The following is an 11,118-nucleotide window of genomic DNA, read 5'->3' on the forward strand; positions in this document are numbered from 1 at the left end:
CGGATTGGATCCCTCTTAACGGATTCGAATCAGATTTGACACGTTTGGGTTTCGATTTGATACGATTCAGGTTTGACCAGAATCTATTTAAACTCGATGTGCGACGATTCAGAAACGATACAAGGCGACTTAGACACAATAGGAGAGGAAGCAGATAGGATGCAATTGAATTCAGTTTATTCGAATCGTTTACTCTTTTTTGAACATTTTTGAGCAATTTACCACGAGTAAGAAAAAACCAATGACTCCACTTTAATAGAGAAAAACAGTAGAATGTCTATTATCCGAGATAACACCTGAGAGAGAGAACTACAACCATGAGCCGTGTATTCTAGAGAACGATGGATGATTAGGCCATTTATGCAGGACATGCTCAACTGTAAGCGGGTCATCAAAGGTGAAGAAGAGAATTCAACATATGATAAAAATAATCGGCAAGTTGACTCATGATATGACGGACTAGGATCCGGATCTTAACCCGGATTTGATTATGTAGATTCGAGTCTCTACCGAAATTTAATTTTCCCACCACTAGTACTGACAAGGCAGGGCTGCCTATCTAGACCTGGGTCGGTAAAAACAATTGCTGTAGAGCTCTGTATTAATTGAAATTCAATTTGTAACGGAATTAGACAAAGTATAATACTTTACAATCTATCGTCGCTTTTCGCAAGACAGTCATAAAATAAACAAAAGTTTAATTCATGAAAACGTTTACTCAAATTCTGAACCGATAAATAATAACCTATTGTTATTATTAACTTTAACACAGAAATCAATTATTGCATACAACCAAATTTAATTATTTTACCATTGATTTCAACAATCCAATAACTCAATCAAAACGTATCAGATCTGTTACAGACCCATTGACAGTAAGCACGCGAGAAAATCAAGCCTAAGGCCAAGGTTAATTCTGATCATTTAACTGATAGGTATTTCCCACAATTTTGTGAAAAATAGGGTTGTCAACGAACAATTCCATCCGTATGTATTAGTCAAAAGCAATCGTAAATCTCACGCTTTTATCATGGGTCCTCGTTCTGATTCCCGGCTAGTTTAGCTCCAAGCGGCCAGCAGCATCACCCTCTGAACCTAGTTTTTCCATGTACGCCCTAGTCAATCCGGCTTCAACGATGATCTTTCCCTCGCGGGCTTTAGCCCGGCTGAATTGCAAACGCGCCGCCATCATTAGGCGCTATTATACTTCCGTAACCATCCCACAATAATCTGTTTCCGGACGGCTGGCGGGAGAGGAAGCATGAATCGGATAGGTTGATACGGTTTCGTATGCTTGCCGTTGTGTTGTTTCCACAATTTTCCGTCGTACAACGCTTTTCCTGCTGGTACAGAAGAAACTGTAAAAGGTAAAACATCGGCATCAAAAAACAGCTGCCGACAATCGGTCAATTTCCGTTGTTGGTTTCCGGCGTAAAGAAAGCATGCTTGCATGGAAAATGTTGCTTCTCATGCTTGCCATTCTCCAGACGGGAGAAAATTTCCATCTTTGATCGAATGCAAAACATGTGTGTTCTAATACCTTTCGATTCATTGAGTCCGAAATTTTATAATAAATTACCATACCGTTAACAAAACAGTTTGGCCCAAGAACAGTGCATCGCTTAATTTGTTGCGTATGGACCTAACAACTTGTTCTTCTCACCATTTTATTTTGTTATGTATAATAAAGAAGTTTTATTACAACTTAAAAGCGGTAGAACGTTAGAATTTTTCAGTTGAGTCATTAACAATGGGTCGATAAAGAGAAATACTTTTTAGATTATCAATAGTCACAGGAACAAGTATTCAGAAACATACCTCTTCGTTGTGGATGTAACTGTTGACATTTTACGACAAATAAATTACTTTCATAACCGTTGAGTGCACAGAAAACCTTACCACAAGATTTGTCATACCCTTTATTACGTTGTGCATTTCCGATACAAAATACAAAAGCTGCAAGCAGTGTGGTATGAATTATCCGGCATGTTTGTGGCAGATGGCAAATAAATCATCTTCGCACTTTGTGGTCGCGTCGCGCAAATAATATATGTACTTATGTGCAAGTTTGACAATTTGCACGACGCTTAACTTTTACTGCCGACATTCTATTTCCACACCCTCACCCTCTAGAATGACCTCTGGAAGGGACACTCTGGGAAATCCCTGCATTAGAACAATTACTTAACGTCTGGTCGCATTTACAGCCGGAGATGATGCTGAACTGCAATCCATCCAATTGTTTGAAGGGCGTCAATATTTATGCACAGCTATGCAAGGGTTGCACTGCTTGCTACAGGGGGATTTCCCAGCTTCTAATTACTACCGGCAACAGTCAGGTTCTAGCTCTCCATACAGCTGTGCTAACGGATTGGTAAAGCAAAGTACTCGTTTCAATGATGAATGCTGTTCAGTGCGAGAGTACTTGCAAAGCTATACCGGTTGAGCACGTTTGTAATGATCCTTCGAAGGGTGGCTCCAGATCAAATCTGTTCTAGACATCAGAAATGGAATATTTATTTTAGCGTGGTTCAGCTTGATTAAATTATTTAACGTAGATGCATTATTAATTTTTCTACATCAAAATGTTTCGATTTCAGCTCAGAAGAAGTTGTACCCTTAAATGGCCTCTATGAAATACGTACCGAGTTTGCAATATTATAATTCACTTTCGGTACGTACCGACCTGGCGAATCGTGTCGGCCTCCGTTTCTTCTCCATCGGCGGTTTTACAATAATCGTAACTCTGCCGCGCAGATACGCACACAAATTCGTGGCACGGTTGTGGCTTTCCGTTTCGATCGCTTTTCTGCACACCGGTTTACCTTTTTGCCAACTTGTGGCCCGTGGTCATGGTCAAAGCTGGGCCGGGTAAGATCGTTCACATTTGGCCGCAAAATTGAAACGGTTCGGTTCTCAAACCGCGCCGGCCCAAGGCGTCAGTACATTAGCATTTTGTTGTATTGGGTTATTTACTTTGTTTTTCTTTGCTGACGCACGCCACTTAGAGGCTTATAGAATCGTGCCTTTTATAGGGTGTCACGAATATTCGGTGGAATTTTTGAGGTTTTGGGACGGATGCAGAATGTAATTACAAAACGCTACTGCATCGCAAGGGGGATTCCAACAGGCCGTCGATGTCAACGACTGGATAGCCTTTCCCGAATGGTTTCAAAGTACTTCCGCGTCGGATCTATTGTTTGCGTGAGGTATGCCTTCTTGGATGGATATGGAAGTAACGGATTTAATCAAAATAAGATTGATTGACCCACAAGTTTGATTAATTTAATCACAATTCTACTAAGTCGTAGAATCTAAAAAATGTTTACTTAAATCGAATTCATTTTGAAACTTCAAAAAACAACCAACTTTACCAATAAATCAGGCTGGGGGCTGGACTGGCCTATTCAAGTGTAGGATCGCTGCCGTACTCGATCTTTTACTCACTCCACCCTTACAAGCTGCTTAACATAAGCGGTTGCTTATCTAACGTTTCCCCTTGTGAAGGTGTACGATCGAGTTGCACCAAGGTGCATTGGAAACGTTAGATCGGTTCGTACCACCACTGCTGCGTACGCATAACGTACACCGAAGCTCATGATAATTGTTAAAGAAAAATAAAAAATAAATATTTGCATAGATTGTACAAAAAATAAAATTAGATAAACTTCAAGTAAGGTCAAAGAAGCAAAAATTGCTTTAAATTTGACTGAGTTTTTTTTTAAATTTAATCTCGCATATGGAGCTCTGTTTCGGGCCCTCCCGGGTACGGTGTGTTTTCTATACCCACACAACGGCGATGGCGCACACAATTGAGCCGCGATCTTTTTTTTCCCCACATTTAATCTGTTCCGTGGGGTTCTCCGCGGCGTAGTGGCGGCGCACCGAGCGTGAAGCTGGGAAGCCGCACGGGAGTCATAAGCACTGGTTGGCAAACGGAGGCGCCTCAGTTGCGTCGCAGACTTAAAACGCGTCGGTCGCGAACGAATCGAAACTTGGACGAAAACGTGCACGGCTTAACGCCACAGCAGTGCGATCATCGATCGAGCTTGATCGACTGGTGAAATAGATTAAAAAAAAACTAGATAAACGTTGTGGACGACTGTTTGGTAGCAGAGATTTAGAAGTGTGTTACATCCGTGTTTGGTGTGCATTAGTGATTTAGTGTACCGGAGGTTAGTAATCACACTGGGAAGATCTTCGCGATCTTCGTATGGTGTTATGTATCTTAGTAATTAGTACGTTCAACCGAGGCAAAGTGTCTCTTGTTTTGATAAGGAAGCAATCAGTTTACCGATTCGTGTGTACAATTAAACTTCCATTTAAGTTCATCATGGGGTTTTCCGTGTTTTTTCGATGCGTAGATGCGCGACTATGTGTATGTTGGTTTTTTAGTATGTCGCTCTTATTTCACCGCAAAACCGGATTCAAAATGGAGATAAGCTACAGCAGCCAACCAGCCAGCGGCATCGTGTCGACCAAACGGCAAAGAGGCCAAGCACTGGAAACTCCATTTTGGAGCTTTCGGAAGCGAGTGCCGATTTCGAGTCCGCACTCGGAAGTCCACCTGGTGACGGAAACCGAACCGAATGAGGCGGACTGCAGAGAACCGGATCAGCTTCCCACATAATAGCACTTGAAAATGAAAGTGAATCGGTGGAGAAGTTATCGCATTTCGCGCACCGCATCTTACCGGAGACCCGCGGGGAATGCGGCTGGTGGTGGTGGTGAGCGAATTTGGAGAAAGAAGGCCGATCCATCGAGGATCATACGCCGTGCGCAATCTCGCTGTTTCTTTCTGCCTTGCCTTGGCTCAACCCAATGAGGGCCACTGCCGTGAGGGGGTCGGGGGAATGCAGGGTGAAATCATCGCATCCACCTTCGGCGAAGTTGAGTAACCGGCGGGGGAACCGGAGTGGCAGGGGACGGAAACGGTTCCCGGACGGGTCGCGTCCCGCGTGAAGGAGAAACCGACAGTGTGCGTGTGTGTACGTAAGCGGTGGCCCGAGAGCTGCGTTACATAATGGCGTCCGTATGCTGGTGGCCCCGAGGATGACCCAATGTGCGCGCGCGCTCTCCAACTGGCTGTCGTAACGCAATGCAAACGCGACGTTGCACCTTGGTCGTTTGGGGGCGTTTGTGTGTGTGTGTGTGTTTAGTTGGGGCCAGACGCCGAATATGAGTCAACCAAGAAAGCGCTAACTGCAGCTCCCCGTTTCTTTTCTTTTTCCATCTCGAACCCGTTTGATCACACAGTGAGTGTCAATTTTCGGTTCCAGCCGGATTCCTTTGACAAGCCCACGGCCGGAATGGTAACTTGGCTAGCGCACTAAAAGCTCAAAATAAGATTACATCGTTCGGTGATGGAACGTGTGACCTTTTTTTATATTTGAGGCTCCCCAGCACGTGAGAAACCATAGCGGCCCGCGAGGGAAGAAGGGCACACTTTTTAACACCAACGGTGTGTAACGTGTGTGTGAAATTTACATTTATTTCAAGGACTTGATATTCAAATTTTGTTCGAGCGAAAAAAGAATGGATAAATAAATACAATTTATTGTTGGGCTTTTGGTCGCTGGAAAGGCGGGGATGTGGTTCACCATTGTACAACCAACGAAGTTCCTCCCACATTCGGGGTTTTTATTGTTTTTGTTTATTTTTTAACGTAAAGTAACGGGGTGAACATGAGTCACTGCTGCATTGTCAGCGTTTAACCCACGCGTAACACCGTGCGCCTCCTCCAGCCACATGGCCAACCCATCCGGCCGGGTATGTTGCAAGCTTCTACCGCCCGTGATGGAAAGTTGGGAAATTTCGATGCGGGCATGCGAAAGGAACGCAAAATACGCGGATACCGAGACGGATGTGGACGGAAAAGTACGCCTGCCTAAATGACATATGCAAAATGCATCTCATTGTCTCATCTTCACCCGTGTTTTAGCAACGGATGGTGGGGCTCGGATCCCCCAAATTGATTAGCCATTTTTCACAAACCGTTACCACATCGTCGATTAGCAATTAGATTCGGTTTTTAAACTGTTAGTTGAACCTTCACACCGGTTGCATTACATCGCTCCATGAAGGAGGCTTTTGATTTCTACGCTTTATGTTACAATTATTTTGATCCAGTAGCCATCGAAAAAGATCGCGGCGTAACGAATGCTCCCTGCACTTCCGATTAGTAACCGTTGCCGTGATGATGTGCCTCCCAACCAAAGGCGTGTGTGTGTGTTTGGCCAACCGAAGCCAGATTCAACGTTGTTTCATTTGTGCCTTTGTTCCGCTGTTTAATGGAGTGATAAAATGCACACCCCGGTTTCTGCCGGTTTCCGGTTTGGGGTCATGCATGTGAAACTTCCTGCTTCAGGGAAAACCCCACAACCGTACCGGCAAGTTGCTCTTGTACGAGTTTTATTGTTTTGAAGGCAGTCACTGAAAAAATATCACTTTTCTATGTGCATTTCGTACCTCGGAGAATATGTACTATCAACAAATTCAAGCGCGGAATACAATGAATTTCAATGTTAAATAATATTTTAATCAACAATCTTCTAGCACTAACGCAAGGAAATACAAATGAACTCCCTTAAAAGTAAGGTAGTAAAGTTGCATTCCTCGCAAAACAAAAATGCTTTAATGATTTTACATAATTGTTTTATGCAATCAATCGATTTACGTAAACCTCCAAGGGGTCTTACTCGTGGTCTTGTTGTTGAGCGTGGGTTCAAACCCTCGATATTTCATATCCGTGCCAAATTCCTTCACCGTATCCGCGTCGTATCATCGCCATTGCCTATGAAGGCCGGTATTGCAAAAACCAAAATTACTCACTCTGTACCAACAGACACTTTCTGGGGTCCGGGTTGTTTGTTAGTACGTCTGGGAAAAGTACTTGCGACGCCGGTGCAGTGCCTCGATTAATGAACTTCTTCAATGCACATTGTTCCGGCAAAACCTTGCCCTGTCGGTAAATGGCCGCCGTGCGTAAATCATCACTTTTCCCTACGTTGATTGGCGTGTTTTATTATGTTAGCCACCATGTGTTGCATTTTGTGTCGGGAATACGGATGAAAATAAACATTCATACCGGACGAATTGAATGCGCTACGAAATTGCACCGGGTTTTTTTTGCGACCAATTGGTTTACATTAATTGATAACACACATGGAAGGTGTTGTTGAATCGAGCAAAACAACATCAACTACTTCGGATTAATCGCATACGTTTTGAGCTTTCTCTGCTCTGCTTCAAGCAAGGCCACAACCGGCTTGAAGATTCAACGTAATATATTAAATCTAAAATTTGAAAAAAAAAATAAATAAATAAAACACGGCTACCGACAACAAAGCTACTTGCAACTACGTCCGTGGATCAACTAAATCCTTAAGTCAAACGTTGTAACTGAAAAAAAACTGTTTCAGGTAAATTGCTGTCATTTATCGGAGCTAGCTTCTTTCTAGTGTGTCTTGGAGCTAAAAATGGTGTAAAAATTGACAATTATTCCTTCAAGAAATAGATTAACAATAGCAAGGCCTAACCGTAGGGAGGAAATGCCCTAAGAACAAAAAAGTCTGTTAGAGCATGTTGGCTCTAACAATACGGCAATGTCCGTCATACCCCAACAAATAAATAAAATAAAAATAAATAAAATAGATTAACAATTAAATGACGCCATTAAAAAGATTTGAATACCATTTTAGTACCAACAACATAAACGAGCTATGAATCATCATTTGTAGAACTACCGTAAATTTGATGATTTATTTGAATATGTAAATTGCGTTTTCATTCACGAAAGTACCAAAAACGCGGTTGGTAAAGCTAATTTGCTAAAACTCGTTTATTCGACGTTTGCGACCCTTATACACAATAAAAACACTGCGAAAATAAACTACTCATTTATAGGAACGCGATGATGTGGGCGATAAACAGGCATTATTGTCGTTTGTGAATTTGAATACTAATGGCCCTTACAAATGAATAGTAATAAAAAGAACTGGTTTCTGTTTACATACTGTTTGTGCCGGCAGTGGCTTCTATTGTCTGATGCCGTCCGAAGCTGCTGGAGCAACGTTTAATCTAGTTGATTTTTTTTTTCAACATTAAGAATTTACATAAATTACGAACAAAATTTGAATAAGATTAAAAGACCAAAGACTTAATATTTGTGTAGCCATTCGGTTTGCCGTGTTTAGTTCCATCCTCCGTCACAACAAGACCGTCGGATCCGAGTCCGATTGACGGCGATAACGATGGCCTTCAACCGGCGCGATGCATCGTGCCCGAGAGGGAGGTGCATCGACGTGGCAATGAAATTCTACAGACTCACCGCCGTCTTGGGGGAAAGTTGAACGTCTTTGCCGCGCTTCCTTTTGAGTTTGTCCTTCAACTTAGATTTTCCTATCAGACGTTACTTCTTGAAGGTTGTATTTTTCTAACCCGCAAACATCTTGCCTTTGTAAGGCTTTTTCAACTGTACTGATATTCTTTCGCACAAACCATAGATAATGCGCCTTTGAAGTATAAAAAAGGTCTAACGTCTGTTAAACGAGACAATCAACTCGTTTGAGTCATTCACGGTGGACAACCAAACAAAAACAAGATCGTCCCAATTAAGGCACGACCGGTAAACGAGTGAGAGTTCCGTATTTTCCTGTACCCGCGCGTACCATCTGCGGGGGAATTCCTTTCCATGAATCAATCACTGAGCACGTGGTGACGTCTTCAATGTCTCCATGTCTACGACCATGAGGAGCTTGCCGCTTGCGAAGGAATAGTTCCTCGTCGGGTGGCGTCATACAAACAACAGCTAAAACAACACATTCAGACAGGGCTACAAAAACACTAGAGTAGGGAAACAAACTACGCCCGCAATCGACACGGATTGAAGGTTGCGTGTGTCTGCTACTGGATTGGGTTTTACCGGACGACGTGTGCCAATGTCCGACACTGCAGAAGGGCGTCTAGAAGTATCTAGCGATGTCCTAGGTATACAAGGTTAGGTCGTCACTAATTTTTCTACTTTTTCTTATCACCCCCAGAACCGACGAAGAAAGCATTCACAATGAGACTGTCGAGTGCAAAGTCACGTATGGCAGGAGCGTTAGTCCTGCTAGGACTATTCGCCGTCAGCGCGGCACAACCAACCTCCAGTGATCAATGCTTCCCGGAGGACGACGCCAAACGAAGCACCAAAGACGAAGCAGCCCAATCCCAGAACCGCCTGTACAAGGGCGAGTCGATCTTCACGCTGCAGCTGTTGGACGCAATCAACACGGCCACACCGAACGAGAACATCTTCTTCTCGCCGTACAGCCTCTACAATGTTCTGCTGATGATGTACTTCGGGGCCCGGGAGGGCACGGAGAAGCTGATCCGCAAGGGCCTTAACCTCCAGTGGACCGACAGCAAGGCGACCGTGTTCGAGGCGTACGATACGGCGCGGAAATCACTGCAGGGCCGCTTCAGCGAGGGTGCCGCCGTTGGCTTCAGCTCCGTCGACAAGCTGTTCTTTGGCCGACAGATCCCGATCGCGAGCTGCATGCAGGAGAAGTTTGCCGACACGATCGAGCTGCTCGACTACGAGACGAAGCCGGAAGAGCAGCGGGTGTACATCAACCAGTGGGTGGAGAAGACAACCCGTGGCCAGATTAAGGATCTGCTGATTCCGGGTGCGATCACGCGCAACACCAAGTTGGCGGTGGCCAATGCGGCCTACTTCAAGGTAGGTTCAGCGTGGGTTTTACCGAACCGCGCCGTTTTTATATGGTACTTATGACGAATGTTTATTGGTATGAATTCGTTCATCTTTGCAGGGCTCATGGCAGACAAAATTCAAGCCGAACGAAACGAACATGGAAATCTTCTACGTCTCCGCTGACGAACGGAAGTTTGTGGAAATGATGCACGTCGAAGGAACATTCAGTCACGGTAAGTTTGATTTCAAACGAGGTCAAATAGGTTCTTAACATAGATTACAAAATGGCAAGTTAAATAATTGTTAGTTTAGCAAATAAATGTGATTCACTTACCATAAATGTTTTTAATTTATCCTTTCTGTAGCTGCCAACGAAAAGCTCGGCTGCCACATCCTAGAACTTCCGTACAGCACCGGCCCGGACGACGACAGCAACAATCAGGTGTCGATGTTCGTCTTCCTTCCCCCGCAGGAACCGAACGCACTGGAAAAACTGCTGGCCCGGCTCGCCGCCGATACCGACATCCTGCAGGAGGTGGTCAACGATGGCATCTCGCGCAAGGTCGACGTGAAGCTGCCAAAGTTCAGCATCGAAAAGCAGGTGGAGATGCGGCCCGTCCTCGAGCGGCTTGGTATGGGCGAGCTGTTCGATTCCAGCGCCAACTACGGAACGTTCACCGATGGCCGCGAACCGATCGGGTTCGACGAGATGATACAGAAGTCCAAGATCGAGGTGAACGAGGAGGGTTCGGTTGCGGCCTCGGCGACGATCGCGTTCAGCTTCCGATCGTCCCGCCCGGCCGATCCGGCCATGTTCCACTGCACCCATCCGTTCGTGTTCATTATCTACGATTATGCGAGCCGGGCCGTCCTGTTCAACGGTGTCTACCGTCGGCCGGAGTAACGAGCAGGCTGGAGGCTGGCGAACACAACATACAAAGTGACCCACCACCGGACGTCCCGTTGAAGGGAGATGATGTGTTTTTTAGGATTATATTTATTGAAACAGACAGACGGCACACACGGCTGCTGAACCGCTCGAACGCAACCGGACGTAAAGCTAGAACGCAAATACCATCGGAAATACAGTGAAAACGTAGCGTAGTTAGGGGTTGAGACGGCTCGAGGGCTGCATGACGTTACGAAGACGATAGATTCGTCCATTTGGTTTTCGTCACTCGGACAAGAAGATTGATAATCAAAAATATAAAAGAGTGACATTTTAGCATAACATTACGACGAAATATGAGAGTTTTTTTTATAAGAAATATACAATCTATGAAACCGAACTAAGCGCTTTCTTTCTTCGAAGGTCGGCGAAAGGTAAAGAGTAATTCTAAAATTTTTCGCAATAAATATCAGGATTTGTTTTTTTATTTTAAATGTTACTAACAGCAGCTACTTCACCATCATTATTTGCA

The 11,118-nt window shown here is 44.4% G+C and overlaps 1 protein-coding gene across 1 annotated transcript; it reads left to right on the top strand.

The window, feature by feature from the left end:
- Positions 1-3,939: 3,939 nt before the first annotated feature.
- On the top strand, positions 3,940-10,863 carry LOC131289151 (serine protease inhibitor 88Ea-like). The gene is made up of 4 exons (XM_058318357.1): positions 3,940-4,175; positions 9,042-9,724; positions 9,816-9,930; positions 10,063-10,863. Exons 2-4 carry the CDS (start codon positions 9,065-9,067, stop codon positions 10,599-10,601), a joined length of 1,314 nt encoding a protein of 437 aa, XP_058174340.1. The 5' UTR covers positions 3,940-4,175; positions 9,042-9,064; the 3' UTR covers positions 10,602-10,863.
- The last annotated feature ends 255 nt before the right edge of the window (positions 10,864-11,118 follow it).

This window comes from Anopheles ziemanni, chromosome 3, assembly GCF_943734765.1.
Source record: "Anopheles ziemanni chromosome 3, idAnoZiCoDA_A2_x.2, whole genome shotgun sequence".
NCBI classification, from domain to species: domain Eukaryota; kingdom Metazoa; phylum Arthropoda; class Insecta; order Diptera; family Culicidae; genus Anopheles; species Anopheles ziemanni.

Bases quoted from the DNA above. Each gene is read 5' to 3' on its own strand.
- LOC131289151 (XM_058318357.1), top strand. From the start codon at position 9,065: ATGAGACTGTCGAGTGCAAAGTCACGTATGGCAGGAGCGTTAGTCCTG. The intron at 9,725-9,815 runs GTAGGTTCAGCG...TCATCTTTGCAG, and splicing joins CCAATGCGGCCTACTTCAAG to GGCTCATGGCAGACAAAATT. The intron at 9,931-10,062 runs GTAAGTTTGATT...TCCTTTCTGTAG, and splicing joins CGAAGGAACATTCAGTCACG to CTGCCAACGAAAAGCTCGGC.